At 36.0% G+C, this 20,884-nt stretch overlaps 1 protein-coding gene across 1 annotated transcript; it reads right to left on the reverse strand.

Moving 5' to 3' along the window:
• Positions 1 to 17,578: 17,578 nt before the first annotated feature.
• Positions 17,579 to 18,244, reverse strand: LOC133304615 (VQ motif-containing protein 8, chloroplastic-like). The gene has a single exon (XM_061504659.1). The coding sequence runs from the start codon at positions 18,242 to 18,244 to the stop codon at positions 17,579 to 17,581; it is 666 nt and encodes a 221-aa protein (XP_061360643.1).
• Positions 18,245 to 20,884: the final 2,640 nt, after the last annotated feature.

The raw sequence follows: 20,884 nt of genomic DNA on the forward strand, positions 1-20,884 counted from the left end.
GGAATGCTATTCTTCACTTCTAGTGGAATGCAGTTTGAGATCTTTTGCCAGTCCCAATCTCCATCTTGGGTAACAAACTCAGCAACTTTACCTTGGATCAGATGATCAGGAATGTCAACATCAACTACATCTTTGATACATCCCATATCAGGCAGCTAGTTATCCAGCCAGAACTTCGTGTTCTCACCATTTCCCACCATGATTCTGGTATGCTTTTTAATCTCAGGCCACAACTTCACAACTCATTTCCAAAGATTAGAGCTCACAATTGAATCTTTGATATCAGGAATTGGATCATTGCTAATATTGTACTTATTTTTTAGCACTTGGACCCAGAGAGTGTTCTTCTTTGTAAGGATGCCATAACCTATTTTCGTTAAAAAGGCTTTATTCGTTTCTCCCATTGATTTAATCCATAGTCCTCCCATCTCTTTAGACGAGCAGACCTTTGGCCAAGTGACATTGTGAGGGCTATTTCCACTCCCACCAGAGTTCCACAAAAAGCCACGAGTAATCTTTTCCATACTATCACAGATTCCCAAGGGGAGAAGATTTGTTTGCATAGCATACATAGGCAAGGCTGATAGTACCGGTTGGGCCAACACATTTCTTCTAGCAAGTGATAGAGATCTTCTCTTCCAAGCTCCCCTTTCTATAATGTGGCTGAAGCTACCTTTGGTTACCCTCTTATGATGAAGGTTCACTCCAAGATACTTTCCCAGGTCCCCAGTTAAGCTTAAACCCAGCTCATTGCTAAGTTCCCTGGCATGATTATGATTCACATTCCTAGAGAATAAAACTCTAGTTTTTTCAGCACTAACTTTCTGGCCTAAGGACTCACAAAAACAGTTTAGGATCTGTTTCATGATCTTGGCTTGTTTAGTTGATGCTTCTCCAAATAAGAGCAAGTCATCTGCAAAGAAAAGATGTGAAATAGGGGGGCCATTCTTCCTTAATCTCACAAGTTCCCACTCTTTCTGCTCCATAACTAGGTTGATCATGTGAGCTAACCGTTCAATACAAAGAACAAACAGATAAGGTGAGATAGGATCCCCTTGCCTTACTCCTCTGGAAGGATTGAATTCTCTGGTTGTAGCTCCATTCCACAAAACATTCATAGATGCAGTAGATATACACTTCAAGATTAGATTGATAAGATCTTCTGGGAGCTGTATGTCTTGAAGAGTATCTTTTATGAAATCCCAGCCAATCCTATCATAAGCTTTTTCTAAATCTACCTTTATGGCCATCCACCCTTTCTTCCCTTTCTTTATTCCCATTGAATAGAAAATTTCCTGAGCAACAACAATGTTGTCAGAACTATGTCTTCCTTTCACAAAGCTGCATTGATTAGGCATAATCAAGTGGTTCATATAGTTCCTTAATTTGTTTGCAATCAGTTTAGTAATGGTTTTGTATATCACATTACATAAACTGATTGGCCAAAGTTGCCTAACAGATTCAGGGCAATCCACTTTGGGGATCAGACAAATGAGTGTCTGATTAATTGAAGCTACACTTCCAGGATTCATAAAGGCTTCCTTGACCACTTTACAAACAGTTTGACCAACCTTGTTCCACTGGGCTTGGAAAAAAAGAGCATTGAGGCCATCAGCACCTGGTGCTTTAAAGGGGCCGAAATGAAACACCACACTCCTGATCTCCTCCAATGTAGGTATAGCACACAACATTATCAAACTTCGGGAGCGGAGAGAAGGAAAAGCACCTTTCACAGGAAGTTTAGGCTTGCTAACCTTGTCTTCACAATATAGCTTCTCAAAGTAGTTAGAGATCATGTTACTCAGGTGGTTTGGTTCCCCTATCTAATCATCATTTTCATCTTTAAGAGAATCAATTCGAATGCTTCTTCTTCTAGCTACTGTTGTGAAGTGGAAATATTTCGAATTTTTGTCTCCAAACATCAGCCAATTGCATCTCGACCGTTGAAACCAGAGAATTTCCTCCCGAAGATAGATCTCATTTAATTCGTTCCATAGAGATTTCTGGAGGCCCTCCAGAATTTGGTTCGGGCCTCTACTCAGCTTGTTATCACTACCTTTGATTCTAGCATGGAGGGTGTACTTTCTCCTGTTAGATTCTTTGTATGTATCATTATGCCACTTCTGAGCCTCGACTTGGAATTTCTCACAAGCTGGTCTCTATATGGCTTCCCCATCCCAGCATTTATTAATTATTTCCTGGAAAGATTCACAAGTCAGCCAGGAGGCCATACAACGAAACGGTCGATTGCCATTAGTCCCACAAGGAGGGGATCCATTGAAGAGGATGATAGGTCTATGGTCAGAGCTGTAGAATGGAAGGTGGTTTAGAACTCTGTTAGGAAAACAAGTGTTCCATCTCTCATTGCTGCAGGCCCTGTCCAGTCTTTCATATAGCCTTCCCATCTTCCATGTGAATTTAGGCCCTTTGAAACCAATATCCGCTAGATTACACTCATCCAGACAGTTCTGGAAATCCCTCATATAATTCCAGTTAGGTTCAGCACCACCTGTTTTTTCTTCTTCTCCAAGATAAGAGTTAAAATCACCCATTGTAATCCATGCATCATTTGCAGTTACTCTCAGGTTTTGAAGACTTTCCCAAAGAGTTTTCCTTTCAGAATTCCTAGGACTCGCATAGATAAAGGAAATCTTCTCTTCCTTCCTAGACTCCTTCCACACCAGAGAAGTATGAATGAACTGATGATGCGTAGAGATCACCTTAATGCTAACATCCTCATTATTTCATAGGAGCCATAGCCCCCCAAAGAAACCGACAACTTCTTGGATATAGTGACTGTTAAAGCTCATCTTAGCAATGCATTGATTGGCTTTAAAACCACTAATTCTAGTCTCCAAGAGACATAGGACTTTAATTCTAAACTTTTTGGTTATATCCTGAATCAACGGGACCAAGCCTTTCTTACCTGCTCCTCTAACATTCCAGCTGCAAATTATCATTAAAACTGATAACAAGAGTAACAACAACCACCTGGCAACCCAAGTCATTGTCTAATCTCTGAGAAGATCATAATACCACTAATGGTAGGCAGGTTAGCATCGAAGGCTTTACCTTCTGGAGTTTGAGAGAAACATCTCATCACTTTCAGAGCGTCAGGGGGGTGAGCCTTGGGGTTCACATTCTCCTTTTCTTCTTGAATTCTTTCAGCATCCTAGAGCTCTTCCATAGCTTCTGCGATTGTCCCTGCCTTAGAGCCTATTCTACCGTTAGGTTTCCTATTTTAGAAATAACCAACGGCTTCTTAGGAATTTGGGGGTATCTTTTGTCTAGTTTGTTGTTGGTCCTCTCCGATTTTAGTTTCGTGGCCCCCTGCTTATTAGGTTTTTGACCTTTTGGGCTTTCTTTCTTTCTTATCTCTGGACCAATGGTATTTTGGCTCTTCTCTGTTACAGCATGGGCCTCATCCCCACATGGGCCTTTAGGATTGTCACATGTTTTCTCAATAACCCTCACAGCTTCCATAATGCTGGTGCTTTCTCCAACCGAGGCTGTTACAGGTACTCTGACCCCACCAGTTTCACCAATTTTCGCTTGCTCTGTACTGTTCCTTTTTCCACCTGCTCCTGTCACTACTTCATCCGGGTTCTGATTGAGTTGACTAGCCACCTCACACGTTTCCCTCAAGGCTTCAAACCTCGAGCCAGCTGCCATGGCTGCATGTCGACTGCCATGGAGGCTTCCATCCCTTTGTTTGGTCTTGTCACCTCTGAATTTTTCTGTAAACTTCTTCTTTTCTTGTACCTCTCCAGCCGGCGTCTTCTTCTTTCCTGGTTCTTCCATGTTCTCCTGGGTAGGTTTAGGTCTTCTTCCTCTGACTAGGCGTTGCACAATCATCCATTCACCAAATGGTTCTTCTTGAAGAACTTTTTTTCCTTTCCCTTTGACCCGATCTTGTTCCTTTGAACCCGACATCATGCTCCCTTCCACCACTTCTGGACATCTATCCTTCCTATGACCATAGCTTCCACAGCCAAAGAAAATAAGGTGCAAGCCTTCGTACGCCACATACATGGTCCTGTCCCCTATTTTGAACTTCGAAAGGAACTTTTTTGATACATCAACTTCTACACAAATTCTTGCGAACCTTCTGCATTCTGTATGTTTCTCCAAGTTGGCCTCTTTTTTTTGAATTGAATTTTTATCTATTCTCAGGGTTCTCCCAAACATATTCCCAATAATCCATAGCATGTGGGACGTATAAAACTCAAGGGGGAGTCCCAGAATCCTGATCCATATGGCTAGCTTTTTCATAGTTTCATTATAGGGATCAAATAATGGTCGCCACCTTTGGACAGTAACATAATGCCCTGCGATGATCCAAGGACCATCCTGAAGAACATGTGCATATTCCTTCTCATCGGCGAAGTTGAATACAAAATAATCATTTTCCAAATCTATGAACTCATACGCACTTGAGATACTCCACATTTTTAGTAGTCTCCCTAACAGATACTTTACATTCAGCCTCTTTCCTAGTAGTTTAACTATGAGTGCATTCCTCCATTTTTTACAAGCTTCTTTATGTATTTCTTTCGGGTAGATGAAAGAGGGACAGAAAGGGTCTTGCTCTGCATCCACTACATTTCCTTCTTCTAGATGCATGTCCTCTTCCTCCTCTTCCCGTCGCAGCTGCTCCATCCAGTGTTCTTCTACCTCCTCCTCTTCCTTTGCACCATTGAACTGGAGAAGTGTATCCTTGTAGGATACCATCGTCCTAGCAGGGGATTTCCTATTATTGATCTGTTTCTCCATTCCCTCCATGCCTTCTGTTTTACCTTGCATTGTCTTTGAAGTCTCTTCTAGACCTTCCAACTCTTTCGGTTTTTCTATACTTCTTTTCAGAAAATCATCCTCTTCACTTGATGTTGTTTTCCCACTCATACTCCCTGAGAGGTTAGCTCTTCCCGAAACCCTAGCAGAGCTTACCATAATCGAAAAAATAGCTCCACCCCAACTACGAACCTTTTTCTTTTCCCCAATTTTGTATCCTTCATCACATTTCAATTCTGGGTGTTGTATAGGGTCTCTAAAATTATTATTGTTATAATAATAGGTTGGATCAAAATTTAGAAGGAAAAACATAAAAATGTATCATTTAGATAATTTATTACATTTAATATTTTATTCAATTAAAATATTAATATGAAGACTTAATTTTAATTGATGCAAACACTAACATATTAAAACATTTTTTTTTTACTTATCCAAAATTTAAAAAGCCCAAAAAATTTAACGTGGTTGACTTTAAAGTTTAGAATAAGAGTGAGAATATTTTATCTATCAAAAATTTTCACTATTAACTTACTACCCATCACATCACCATTGGATCAAAGAGAGAGAATGTTAAAAAGTGTTTATTTACCAAAAAAAAAATAGTGTTTGAAGAGAGAGAAAATGTTAATCTAATGGTGATTAGATAGGTAATAAGTTGGTAGTGGAAAATTTTAGTAGTGAGAATATCTTTCCTCTTAGAATAAATACACGAGGAAGGATTGTTTGACCTAGGTGTAAAATTAAGAAGTCTTTATATGCATCTCAACTGTTGATTTTTTTACCGTCTAACAATAATAGTTTATCAAGTTATATAAATTAGTCAATTATTAATCCCAAATAAATTACACATGTTAGATGGATGGAAATTTATAATTGATATGGAGAATAAGACTTTTTAATCTTATACCGAGGTCAAAATATTCCTCTCCATGTACATACATATATAACTTTCAGGTTTTAAATATATGAAGGTTAACATTAGTTATAAAGTTTGGTTGGTGTGTCTAATGTCGTGAAATATGGATATAGAATAGGTGATTACAAGGCAATTTTTAATGTCTTAAAAAATAATGATGAAATGCTTGGCTTCAAGTGTTACAACGGAAATTACCAATCAGACCGAACTTGCATATAAAGCAATATTATCAGTCAAATTGACTCGGTCAAATTATTACAGCAATGAATTATTGGTTCAATCAGGGATCACTAGTTAAATCAATTAAACTGGATATGTATAAAAGTTCATAATAAATACAAGGTTATAATAACAATCATGTTGTAAGTAAAAACACGCTGTGGTTTAATGGTTGGTCATAGAATTATGTAAATGAAACAGTCAGGTTTGACACCCAGCACGAGCAATCCTATCATATGTTGCGTTGCGTCATTTATACAAAAAGTTTATAATAAATATAATAATAATCATATTATAACTGAGAAAATGTTACGACTTAACGGTTGATGATGGAAGAAGAATAAAATTACAAAATATTTTATCCGTTCACACGCTTTGCTAATGTAAGCATTTGTTTTCTAACCGATGTTTTGATCTTAACTGACATTTTGGTTTTGACCGAAACATGAGCGAAACACATTACCTTTAAAGAGTTGTACTTATTATCTTTATGGGTTAGGGGTTGTTCATATTCATAATAATCCATTTGCAACTATAATCAAATATTAAATATTAGCAACTCATGAAGACGAATCAAACTGGTAAGAATTGGTGAGTTGAGCAAGGAGTTGACTTAATCTTGGTACAATCACAAGCTCTTGTCCACCGCTTGCATGTCTTTATTTAATTAATTATTGACAAAAATATCAACTCTTGACGGTGATTTAATAAACAACTAGCATTCAACTTTCTCATTGACCGGCGAAATGCTTCAAAACTTCAATCCAAAAATTATTAAATCACAATGAAATGGGAAGGTGAATTACGGGGCGTTTGTTATGCGGATTATATTTTGTAATCCGGGAAATTCAATTTGAAAATAATTGTTTGTAGCGTTTGGTACAAAATAAGAGGAAGTTTTTTGGGTAAAACTATTACCCAATTTTTGCTTTTGATTGTAAGTCTGTAACTCTACGCACGGCAAGAGGAAATCGAACTCCATTGAGGGGACGTTTGGTACAGGAGAAATTTTTATTTGTTCGGGAATCTCGATTTTCAAAAATATAATTTTTGCATTAGTTTACAATAATATCTGAAAATTTAAATTTTAAAAAAATTTAATTTCCCGGAAATCTTTCAAAATCCCGTGTACCAAATGCTCCCTGAATGTGTGGAATAGTCTATAGCCCGGGAATGTGAAAAAGAACTGCGAAAATATAGACCAAAATAACCTTGTGTAATTGTACTATGTCTTAATGAAAAAGTAAATGTGGGGTATTCTTGTAAAATAACTCCACTTTCCTACTACTATTTTACAATCAACCAAACAACAACTCAAAAAACTTAATCAAATTATCCCAAGAAAATTTTGGTCAATCAAACGCCTTTTTGTAACTTACCCGGAAAAAATCAGTTCCTACTAATTTTTTCGTAATATTTTTTTTCTAGTAAAAAAAATTTCTCTTGTACCAAACGTTTCCTAATAGTATTCTTCTAAGGAAACAACACTTGTTTTAGAAATTACTAGTGCAAATCATAACAATTATTTCAATCCAAAAATTTAAATTATTAAGTGAAAACTTTTAAATGAGTTTTATATTACTCTAACACCTTTTGCTTAAGAGAGTATTGGGTTTAAATAGTAAATAATACATGGGGCTCATATTGTAGGAAATCTTAGATTTATGCGGAAGCGGTTTAGGACCTAGTACATTGGTATGCTTACCGAATCATCCTTGTTTCACAATTACCTCTCGGTGCGCAGGTCTCGTGTAGAATCTTCCCTTGTAGGATTCCTCTTCACGAACAGCTCACCTCAGCGCCGCAACACGAACAACCTCCTTGAAGCTGGACTGTGGCAGATCTTCCAGACTATCTCTCGAGGAGGATGAGATGGTTGTGTGGGCAACCGTTCAGATGATGAACGTCTGCCTCTTGGGGTTTGTTTCTGATGATCTGTTCACCTTGGAGGCACAAGAGGAGAAAACTATGAATATATACACTTAGGTCTTAGACATAACTCAACCCTAAGCCTCATGGGCTCAAGTTTCACTAAGCCCAATAGGACTTTAGTGACCAAAAGAGCATATATCCAACACTCTGCCACTTGCTCTTTAAGATACAAACTTGAGTTCGTAAACCCAAGATCATGTAGCCCATAAGCTATCATCATCTGATAATATACCCCATCCCTTGTCTCGAGCTAGCCTGGGGACCTACCATTTGTCATTGATCAAGGCTCCTGATAATCAACGAATGATTATCTAATTCGGTGCTACTCCACTAAAAGCCCGAACTTGAACTCCAAGATTAACAACACTTATAACATGAATATGCATCGCCCCTTTATAGAATGTCTATAATTGATTGACAAGTTTTCTGTAACTCAATCAATTATTTATTCCATTGATTATGATAGTTTCTCTAATGGATTACATGCACTGGCCAGTGTCTTTAATATCCAAGTACCGAAACATATCAAGGGGACATATCCTACAAATTCCATGTTGTTTATCTCATAAATACCGATAATCAAATAATCTCACTCCCAAAATACCGAGTTATTGGCCGTCAATAGATCGAACCTCACCCGTTGGTAAATCAAAGAATGAAAACTATTTGATTACCTATTTATAATAAACTCAGGATTAAGAGCAATTACATAACTATAGTTAACTAGAGATTTGATACCTTATGACAGAAAAACAACCTTAATCAAATCTCTCCTTGATCCTTTCAATGTGAATGTTAACTCACACCAATATTTTACAATGATTCAGACAAAACCATTTCATAAAATATTGCAGCCTAAATAAAGTGCCCAACTTTATTTAACAGCTGTGAATCCATTCATCAATTGTGAGAACCTATGATCATGTCCTCTATGAACGTATCCATATGATCATATACTCCACAATTTGATCCGGACCTTCATGTTTGTAAATAGTGCGCAAAATAAATAAATAAAACCTTATTTATGAAATTCAGAAAATTATTTTATTGTTTCATTGTCTTACTCCAAGAGCACAATGAAACCAATAACTCCCACTTGCTTAATGCAAGTCTGGGATCCTCCTAAGACCCAAAGAAGTAACATGCCTCTCGAACACAAGTTCAGGCAAACTCTTAGTAACTGGGTCTGCAAGATCCACCTCTAATGCTATCTGAGTTTAGTGAAAAACTCATAGCTCGAGGTTGATTTTCTTGAGTCAATATCCACTTGAAATAACTGAATTTTTGAAAACTCAGCTTTTCAAGACTCCCACTAGAATATACCAGCATATAATCTCTCGTTCTCCAAAGATACTTGAGTACATGCTTAACAATAATCTAGTATTCCTCTAGGTTCAAAATGGTACTATCTCACTACTCCCACTGCGTGACAGATGTCTGGTTTAATGCCCAACATGATATACATGAGTCTACCTTTGCCAAAGCATAAGATATCCTACTCATGCATTCTTTCTTCTTAGAAGTCTTTGGTTACTCCTTAGGAAGATGAATTCCACATCTGAGAATTATAATTCTTCTATTAGAATTCTCATGTTGAATTTTGGCAAGAGTTTTGTCAATGTAAGTAGCCTGAGGTGATGCCAACAACTTATTCTTCCGGCCTCATAAGAGTTTTATACCAAGAATATAATTGGCTTCCCCAGTACTTCCATACCAAAACACTAACTTAGCCAACTCTTTATGCTTGATATTACCTCCACGTTGTTTCCAATAAGGAGCATATCATCTACATAAAGTACCAGAAAAACTATTGTCTTCCGTTGAATCCTTTACATACAAATACACATCATTCATCAAGGTTCTCTCAAAATCAAAATTTTGATAACCTGATCAAAACTGATGTTCCAAGACCTGGATGCTTGCTTAAGACTATGAAATAGACTTTCACAACTTGCATACCGTGTGTTTCTACCCATTTGCTATAAACCCTTTTTGGTTGTAGTATGCAGATATCCTGACATCCAACTTCCAAAATTAAATCTCATAATTGAGACTTATAGCAACCAAGAGAATCTGGATAGACTCAAGTATGACGTCTGGCAAAAAATGCCTCCAAGCTAGCTTTGAAGTTTTTCACCTTCCTGTCCATCCTCTCTTTGCCTTTTATGTCCACATGCACCTTGTTGGTTTTACCCCTCTTGGTGTTTTTACTAGGACCGAACGGAGTTGAAGTACAAGTATTTCATCTCATTGTTCATAGCTTGAGCAACACTTGATCAACAACATTTTCTAGTGCATTATCGTAACTAGTAGGATCAATGTCACTCAACAAGAGACAACTTGAGAGTTAACAAGGTTCTCTCCCACTACGAATGTACTGCACTAGACCTTGTGTATTTATAGGTAAAACAAAGAGTGGGTCAAATGATGGATCTTCAATTTCTTGAGGATCCGCTTATACTTGATATTGTTCCTTTACATGTGATACTAATATTTCTACTAGTTTCACTTATATATTATCATGTTGAATTTCCAATCATGGTTCTCTTGTTTGTTCACTTAGAGATATATTTATCCCCTCTTGAACAATCAAGGGAACAGTGGATGAAGCTTCTAGAGATTCTTGAAATTCTTGATCTGAGATAAATCTCATCAAGAATAACTTAACTTAAGAGCTTATAATTTCTTATCTAGTCCTCCTTTAAGAAAATCATGTGAGAGCTCACTTAGATTATCTTGTCCTTAAGACTAAATAAGAAATCATCCCTAGTTCTCTTAGGGTAGCCAAAAGATATGCACTCTTCCATACAAGATTCCATCTCATTTGACTGCTGTTGTAGGACGTGTGTCGTAGCACCCTAAATCCGAATATGGTTTGATCTGGGCTTGCACCCTTTCCATAATTCTTTAGGTGTCTTTACAACAAACTTTGACGGAACCAAGTTAAGAAGGTACATTTCCTTCTCTTAGGCATCTCCCTTGAACAACATTGACAAAGATGAATAACTGAACATGATCTTCACCAAGTCTAGAAATGTTTGATTTTTGCATACTGCAACTTCATTCAACTAACGCGTTCTTAGAGTTGACAGTTACGAAAATTATCCCCTCTTAAATCAAGTAAGACCTGAACTTACCAGATAAGCAGCCAACACTTTAGTCAGACCAAAGTGTTTTTGATTTGAACACCTACATGCTTTTCTGCCTCAGACTAAACCTCTTGGAAATTTCCAAAAACTTTAGACTTACGACGCACTTGGTTCATCTGTCCAAATCCAGAGTAAACATTCATATAATGAAGTACTCATCACCTCTTCTGGTCTGAACGCTAATTGGTCCACATACATTAGTATGTACCAGTTCCAGTTGAATAGTTGCGCAAACCTTTTTGGCCCTTGTAGGATTGCTTGGCCATTTTACCTTCCAAATAGGACTAACATGTAGCTGTTAGTTAAAAGATTCTTGAACTTTCAGTCCCTCTTTTAACTAAAACATGTTTCCTACTTGAGATAATGTGACTCAATCACAAAGGCCAAAGTTATGTTTCATTTGAAACTTTTATTTCTTTGGTGAATGTTCTTGTTCATCACCTTTTCCATTCAACATAACAAATTTAAGAGGGTATAGGACATAGGTAATAAAGACTATTTAAACAATGTACCAGAACAAAACAAGACGAAGATGAACTTCGAAATGTAACTGAGGAATCAATTGCATTGCCAAACCATGTTTTAACCAAAACAACTAACAAAAATTGAATTCCTCTTGAAATCTGAAACAAATAAACAATCACCCAAAACCATAGTCTTATAAATAACTTGTCCTACTGCAAATGCAGACACAAGTTCCCATTTTCAAGCTTAAAATATCTATGTCCATTGCTGACAGGTATGCCATGTTTGAACTACTACAAAGAGTAACAAACATAATCAGTGATTCCTGAATCAATAATTCATTCACTGATCAGGCCTTGATATGCCCATGTCAGGTTCTTTTCATCACCTCTGAGCAATTTTTCTTTCAGTATCTCTTCAGTCTGCACTTGAAGAACTTGCCTTGCGGCTTCTTCATAGAAACTGGTTTGACAACTGATAAACAAGTCATTTTGTTCTTGTTACCACCCTTGGGTTTTCCTTTGGATTTAACAAGACTCTTAGCAAAATCTGCATCGACTGCATTCTGTCTAGCAGAGCTGCTAGACTCAGCAAACATGTCATTAAGAGTCTGAAGCATTTCTACTCCACTCTTAATCATGTACACTTGCTTCTGCAAGTATTTGGAAAAACTGACAATAATATAGCAGCGAACTACCATATCTGCCCTTTCCTAATCTGAGAAATGCATCTTAGTTTCCTTAGACGCATTCTCTGCAGGTTGCTATGGCCCTCGCATTGTCAGGACAAATTTTAGCTTCCATGTTTTAGAACAATATCAAAAATTTGCTTTTCACTTATTCATAGTTGGTACCATCTAGAGGTTTTCGACTCAAAATCATTTCTAAGATATTTTCTGAAAAACATATAAAGCACACAATTACAAACAAATAATGCAATAAACAAACGAAGTGCAAGTAGATTCTCATAACTACTCTTGTTTATTGTTAACAATCCTTCAGTTTATCTTTACAAGGCTTACGATGGGCAAGTCACTTGTAAAAACCAAAATTGTTATTTGGGCCTTCAGTGCCATTGCCAGAGCCTCGATGGGAGGGTTAACAATTTTACCAAAGTTGAATGTAATTAACCATTGTTTAATTTCAAAATTATCCTTAGTGTCTAAGCATTGCCGACGATGGGCCGTACAATACTTTACTAAAATTTTGAAATTATTAAGATTTAATCTAGTGAAATCTGATTATCCTTATCCGATGGGGCTTCAGCGATAACCATTTCACTAATAAACCCACAAATGGAGCCCGCAGGTTTTAAAATTAATTAATTTTTAAAACCTTCACCCATTCAACATTTTTGTTTGAGAATTTTCATAAGCCCAGTCGAATTCATTGTTTAATTTCAAAATTATCTTTAATAACTTAGTATTATCGACGATGGGCCGTACAATACTTTATTAAAATTTTGAAATTATTAAGGCCCAATAAAATCCAATCATGCTTATCCGTTGGGGCCTCACATGATTATTTTATTGATAGGCCCACAATGCGCCTGGAGGTTAAATTAATTTCTTAATTTAAATCTCCTCCCATAGATATTTAAGTCCAATCTAATAAAATCCAATCATGCTTATTCGATGGGACTTCACATGATTATTTTATTAATGGTCCTATAATGCGCTTGAAGGTTAAATTAATCTCTTAATTTAAATCTCCTTCCATTCAACATAAGCAACATTTTCTAATTTCCAAGAATTATTTAATTGAGAGTATCCTTTGTTCGATTTCAAAAACTATATAAGTAAGAGCGCCGATAAACGTGCACTAAGCTTAACATAATTTTGAAAGCATTAAGGTCCTGAAATCCGGTCACTTTACGTCAGCGTGTGCTCCAAACAATCATGATACATGAAGGTTGTATGCAGCGTGTGTTATTCCATGACCATTTCAGAAAACCCACAAATTACTCGCAAAATAAAAGAATTCTCTTAGGAAATTTTCTCTAATTATTTTTCTAGATTTAAATCATCCAAATAGCTGACTTAATTATTAATCTAGATTGCAACAATCATAATAATTATCATTTATGAGGATAATTTGAAATCAAAATAATTTCCATAACGATTATTTGTCTTGATGTTAATTATCCAAAATTAATTAATTCAATTATTAATCTAGATTTTTAATAAAAATCATAATAATTATTAATTAATTTCTTAGGATGATTTAAAATCAAAATAATCCCATAATAACTATCATACTAGTCGCTGAAGACATAATAGCTATTATGCTCATGCAATCATACAAGTTATGCAACAATATGGCACCACCTATTCTATATGGCATGTTATCGCAATAAAGCATGTTATCAATCATATAATTTATACCAATCAATAAAAGCATTAAATAATAAATCATAATTACTTTAATCCATGGCCTTCCTATTTTAAAGAAAATAAAATAAAATAAAATAAAATAAAATAATACAACTTTGGAATTCGACTTTCGCCTAGCCCATAGTATCTGTCTCAAGCCCCTTTAGGGTTTCATGGGCCCAAAAGCCCAAAGACCCAATCCTTTGGCGAGAAACCCTAGGACGCGAAAGAGAAACCCTAGCCGTCAGGTCTGCCGCGTCGTCACCCGAAGTCAAATCAAGCTGAAACTCTAGGGGAAGGACCACCACGTAGAGACGAGTGCACCGCCGCCGGAATCACCCAAAAAGGTGGCCGGACGCTCCTTCACTCTCCCATTCTTTGCCGGAGAGTGGCGGCCACTCTCAGAATCTTGTGGAGGCGCGTGCAGGAGCGTGTAAACTCAGATGGCGGTGTGCCACCCACCTTTGCGTTAGTCTTTCCGTCCTCTTTCCAACCATATATAGATCGCCCCATTCCGAGATTGGTAAGTTCTCGAAAAGTTTCCGACAGTGCTGACTGCGCATCTTCCTCGCGATTTCTCGATCTTGAACTTTTACAAAATATTGAAAAAATACACAGAAATTCCAAAAATAAACAAAACCAACAAGGAGGAAACCTAATCATATGGGATTAGCCTCCTTGTTACAAATCGAGAAATACACGAGAGACCCTAACCATGGATTAAAGCATTTTTACCGATTAAAATTTAAACTTTTATGAAAATGAATTATAAAATACACATGCTAGATTCATACCATAATCCTAGAACCCTAGGTGCCACATTTCAAGAAGCAAAACTAATTACATGAATAGTGAAACTAGATTCACATACCAATGTACAGCCAAGGCTCTGATACCAATTGTAGGAAATCTTAGATTTATGCGGAAGCGGTTTAGGACCTAGTACATTGGTATGCTTACCGAATCATCCTTGTTTCACAATTACCTCTCGGTGTGCAGGTCTCGTGTAGAATCTTCCCTTGTAGGATTCCTCTTCAGGAACAGCTCACCTCAGCGCCGCAACACGAACAACCTCCTTGAAGTTGGACTGTGGCAGATCTTCCAGACTATCTCTCGAGGAGGATGAGATGGTTGTGTGGGCAACCGTTCAGATGATGAACGTCTGCCTCTTGGGGTTTGTTTCTGATGATCTGTTCACCTTGGAGGCACAAGAGGAGAAAACTATGAATATATACACTTAGGTCTTAGACATAACTCAACCCTAAGCCTCATGGGCTCAAGTTTCACTGAAGCCCAATAGGACTTTAGTGACCAAAAGAGCATATATCCAACACATATCATATAAAAAAATCATTGGGATTTTTGTTTTTCCTTTTATAGAAAAAAACAAAACCTTTCATGCACACACAATGACTTCCACTGTTTTTTTTTCCAATATAAGTGGGCCCCACAATTCAATGGGTCAGCACGAAATCTTTTTGCTTTTCCTATAAAATGAGAAACAAATATCCTAAAATCATTTCACCTAAAAGCTCAAGTCATTAGATGAAACTCACTTTAACGATTTTATATATAATTTTTCAAAGACACCCTTTAAAGCAAAAGTCATTTGGGCTTGAAGTATGAATATTGCACATTCTTATTTTTTTTTACCTTATGCTAACTTAATTTCGCTAGAAAGTGGAAGGCAACGAGGACTGAACTCTGTGACCCCATGGTCACAAAGGCTCTATTACCATGTAAATGTAAACGATCATTTCACCTAAAAGATCAAACTGTTACTTGAAAGCCACTTTAATGGTTTTATATATATAATTTCTCTAATAGCAGAGAATAAGCAATTACATAATAGCGGCGGCAAAAAAAATAAAATATTGCTATTTTAATATATATTTATGAAAAAATAGAAACAATTTACGAATCTATTGACACTCTATCACGCTCGAAATGGGCGTGACCACTCATGCCTCATTTTGGCTTACCCTTCACTCATTCACGCTAGAAAAGATGTGACTCATCTGGTGTTGACACGTGATATAAAAAAGTAAATAGATTAACCGAAAAACTTCGGAAGACCATAATTTTTGACTCGAGTGTCTAAATTAGGTAAATATTTTTTTATTTCACATAACTTTTTAAGATCTATGCAATGACATTTCATTGAAGAGAATTTGGTCAAAATGTTTTCTAAAATTTGGGATATTTTACTGAAAAACTTCGGAAAGGCATAACTTTTGACTCGGATGTCCGAATCAGGTGATTTTTTTTATTTCACGTAACTTTTCGAGAGTTACGTGTTGGCAAATACCCGAAGGGGATTTTGCCAAAAAAATGTTTTTTTGTGCCCCGTTTGGTAATTTTTATCTTTGTGAATTATTTTATTTAAACTTTTACTTTCCAACACTAACAAATAATCTTAGAATTTGCCAACGCTTAAATATCAAAAAGTTGTATGGAATTAAAAAAAAAAATTCACTTAATTCAGACCTCTGGGTCAAAAGTTTTTGCCTTATGAAGTTTTATGGTGAACTTGAGCTCATGTAATTGATTAAATAGTTCAGGTAATCGATTATATCATCCACTCAATGGTCAAATGTGGACTTGTTGATTTTTTTTATAAAAAATGGGCAAATGGGCAAAAAATTCAAATAAATGTATGTTATTCTTTTTTGGAAAATTTTGGGAGATAAATGCTCTTGTGGTGGCACCATTTTGCAAATTTAAAAAAAAAATTGGAATTTTTTTACCAAACCCCTTCAATGAGATATCATTGAATAAATCTCGAAAAGTTATGTGGAATAAAATTTTTTTTTACCGAAATTAAAAGTTATGACCTTCCGAAACTTTACAGTCAAACTATTAATATTTTTGTATCACGTGTCAATAATATATGAGTCACGCATTTTCTAGACGTGAATGAATGAGGGATAACGCCTAGTGGTCACACTCATTTTAGGCATGACCGAGTGTAATAAATCCATAAATTATTTTAAAATATTAATATTTTTGTAATTATTTATTAAAATAACAATATTTTATTTTTTTTCCCGAATAGCGGCTTTTAATGTAATATATGAGGATAAAACATGGAAGACAAGTAGGGATAGAATACACATAACACACCAATATACATTGGTTTCAATGTTGAGGAACATATTTCTCTTAACCAAAGATTCCAAGTTTGAGTCAATGGAGAAAACCATCAAAGGAATGGAGAAAAAATAATCTTAGAAGAGTCCTCCTCTCCCCATGAGTTCGACAAAACTCGAACCGGATTGGTGGAATACATAATGAGCCGATAGAAAAATAAAAGATTACATTCAGCACATACAACCAAACTGATCGAATATCTTCCTCAATTTACATGGCCCAAGTTGGAAAATTGTAGCTGCTCTTTACCAATGGTTACAAGAGAAAAAATTGGATGCAGAATATAGCAGGGAATTGAATATTACAGTATCATAAGCAAATCAATTAACTTGAACTTCTTATATCATGAAGAGTCAATGAAATATCTCATAATTCACATTAACTCGATGGTATCCAATATTCTTGTTGATCCTCTCCATAACACTAACATAACTTAATTTACAAAAGAACTAGGATAAAAAAAAGAAAAAAAAGAATCTACATGTATGGAACACTAACACATGATGTACTATGTGAAGAAATTAGATTGACTCCCTGTGCATATGAACAACAGCGACACACCCAAAAAGTCAATTGATATAATTAATATTCAGGCAGTTCTTTCATGAATTCCAATCCAGAAGGAGATAACAAACTACCCAAAATCCCATTTGGCGAATTGGAATATTTATACACCGACAGAGATGAGCAAACAAAATCTGAGGAATTTGGGGTGAAAAGAGGCATATCAGCAAAACCCATAATAGAATGACTATGTTGAACATAAGGCTCTTCCTTAACACAAGTTTCAACATCCCTAAGAGATGAGCTTGTTTCATCACCACCCCAAGAACCATGCTTCCATTTCTGTTCCTTCTCCTGTTGCTTGATACTGCTATTGGACCCATCAGACAAAGATGACCCAAAATTCTCAGAGGCCTCAAGTTGTGGCTGATGTTGAACCGGTAAAGCAGTGGCATGAAACACTTCTTCCTTGGAGTGTGCCATGCCGGTTAGTCTTTGAACCAAGGCCATGAAATCTCGGGGCTTGGTGTGAATAATCTTTGGTGAATGTGTGTAGATGATGATGGGTTTCCTTTGCTGTTTGTGTGGCTTGGTCAATGCATTAACAATAGATGTTGAAGATGAAGAAGGCTTTCGAATCAAATGAGAGTCTTTGTTGATCATCAATGGGGAAGGACGTGGACCATTGATCTCAATCTTCTTTGAATGCTCATGAAAGGCATGGAACTTTGAAGCAGGTCTCATATCAGAACTTAGAAGTTTCAACTGAACACCAATGTTAAGGAAAAGAAACTGTTTGATGAAATTGAAAAGAGAGAACGGTGAATTAGGAGAAACAGATAGGTGGATATATATTGACAAGTGTTTTAGCCAACGATTCTGACCGTTGACTTTGCTTTTGTTCAGATACAGATATTTCGGCTGAGAGAGAAGAGTACTGTGTGAACTGAGAAGATGAAATGTGGGGATTTTTTATTGTTTATTTTGTTTGCAAAGTCATGGAGTGGAAGGCTACTAGTACGTTCCGAGTTCAGGAATTAATTTCTCAACAAAATGAAATGATATTTACACAAAACACACTATTTACGTAATTAATATTTTTATACATGTTATCGGAGAATACTTAATCACATTGTAATTAGGTGTTGTGAGTTTATACTCTTCACAGTTCACACATATAATTTGCATAAGTTTTTTTTCTTTTCTTTTTTTCTGACTTGCACTCCATGTGGCTTAAGAATTAAACCTGAACTTTTTAAACAAATCACTACAAATTTTACCAAAATAAGAGGAGTTGAGTGTGATAACAAGTGAGCAATATTCTCAAACAAAATATTACAATTCAATCCTTGGAAAAGATAATTATTTGGATATCTCGTTAAAACCAAAAAAATAAAATAAAATGGGATTACCCTTATATGTAAATTTTTATTACTTTATTTCTTTTTGTTCTTCAGCACTCTCCCTTCAAACACTGAAATTTTTTATGGCTGCCTCTTCAGCCTGTGGAAGCAGATTGTTATTAATTGTTATGTTAACGAGAATATTCTAACTACAAATTTTTTTTATTATTAACTTATTATCGATTACATCACTATTAGATTAAAGAGAGAATGTTAAAAAAAATTTGAAGAGAAAAAATATTAATCTAATGATAATTAGATAAATAATAAGTTGATAGTAAAAAAATTTAATAATTAAAATATCCCTCCTCTTGTTATGTTATGTTAATCGAAGTTGTATGTTTTGTTTCTAATTGTTTGAACCTATGCCCCATGTGATAGCCGCCTTTGCAGGCCAGCAGCATGCAGATGTTTGTACTTTTACCTTCTTAATTTATTATTGTTATTATTATTATTATCTTGACCATTTCATTGTAACTTTATCTTTTCACTTCTAACATTTTGGACGTATTCTACACGGTATATAAACTGAGTACTATAATAATAATAATAATTGTTTGCACTATACTAGTTGAGTTTGAACAGTTTAATTTATTAATGTAAAAAAATAAAGTTAAAAATTATAACATTCAAGTTGTTGATGACATTTTGACTCAACCAATAAAATTAAATAACGCGGTTAGTTGATGTTGTTAGATTCAATACCTTCAAAAGAGGTAGCCTGTACTTTTCGAACTTTATATTAAAAAATACAACAAAACCCAATCTTTTTTTGTGTCAATTTTATTGCAATCCAAATAGTTCTTTTTTAACGGTACTTTATTTTTCATCTGTTAGCACTAGTAATAAATTACAATATAATTCCTAAAGAACTTTATATAATGTTGATACACAATTAGAACATGGGAACAGCTTGGAAGCCTGAATTTCTGCCACTATAACTACTATATGTGTTGGCAATTGGGGTAACTTAAAATTGAGTATATAAATGTTGCAATTCAATTAAAATGCGCCGGCGCTTAATTGGTGGCGATTTTACTTTCTTTATTGAAAATACTACCCCTATGACATGAATGTCTATTATTGTTTTGGGACATAATTGAAAAGAGAAAATAAGTTGAAAAAGATGTCTATTATTGTTTGGTAATAATATAAAATGTAAGATGAAAATAAAATAAAGAGATAAAAAGAAGTTGAAAAGGATGGTACGGCGGCTTGGCTTAAAAAAGGAAGAATAATGTCTTGTGACGCGTTTACAAGGCCCACGTGGTGCATCCACGAAAACGAGGTTTTCTTGTTACAATCTCGCTGGGCGCAAGGAGATCATACATCTTTTTGGTCAACCCTTGTTATTATTTGAGTTATCTAATCTAATCTAATAACTACCATATATGATATAAGAAAAAAAAGTAGGGTATTTTAATATTTGATGAGAAAATTAATAGTTGATATTATATGCATGTCTTAAGTCCTAAAAGAGTTTAATGACAAAGCTAAAATTCTGTAATACTAAAAAACAAAAGCCCAATTGATGAATCATGATTGTGAGGGTTGGGTCGTGGGACGTAGGTGCTCACAGACCTCAGCAATGGGAAACCTCCAAGCCCTGTTGAATGGTTGCCTCCTCGCTGGTTCTGCGATATGGGGCTAGAGGTGGCAAAGCGGCCCAGCCCGGCCATCAACCTGCCAAAAAATGAGTCAGCTCGTTCTGCCTTGCTTTTGAAAATGGGTTGAAAAACTCAGCTCACCCCGCTTGACGGGTTGGGTGGGTTAGCTCGCCAGCCCAAACCTATTTTACACTGACCCGCCTATGCCCGTCATCAACCCGCCAAAAAAAGAGTCCGCCCCACCTCACTTTTGAGATGGGTTGAAAAACTCAGCCCGTCCCGTCCCGTTTGGCGGGTTAGACGGGTTGACTCGTCGAGCCGAGCCCGTTTTGCCGACTCTACGTAGGCTAAGAAATTGTCTAGTGCATGTCTAG

The sequence above is a fragment of the Gastrolobium bilobum genome, unplaced genomic scaffold (genome assembly GCF_033153095.1).
Source record: "Gastrolobium bilobum isolate Gb01-03AN ecotype WA unplaced genomic scaffold, APGP_CSIRO_Gbil_v1 utg66911, whole genome shotgun sequence".
Lineage (NCBI taxonomy): Eukaryota > Viridiplantae > Streptophyta > Magnoliopsida > Fabales > Fabaceae > Gastrolobium > Gastrolobium bilobum.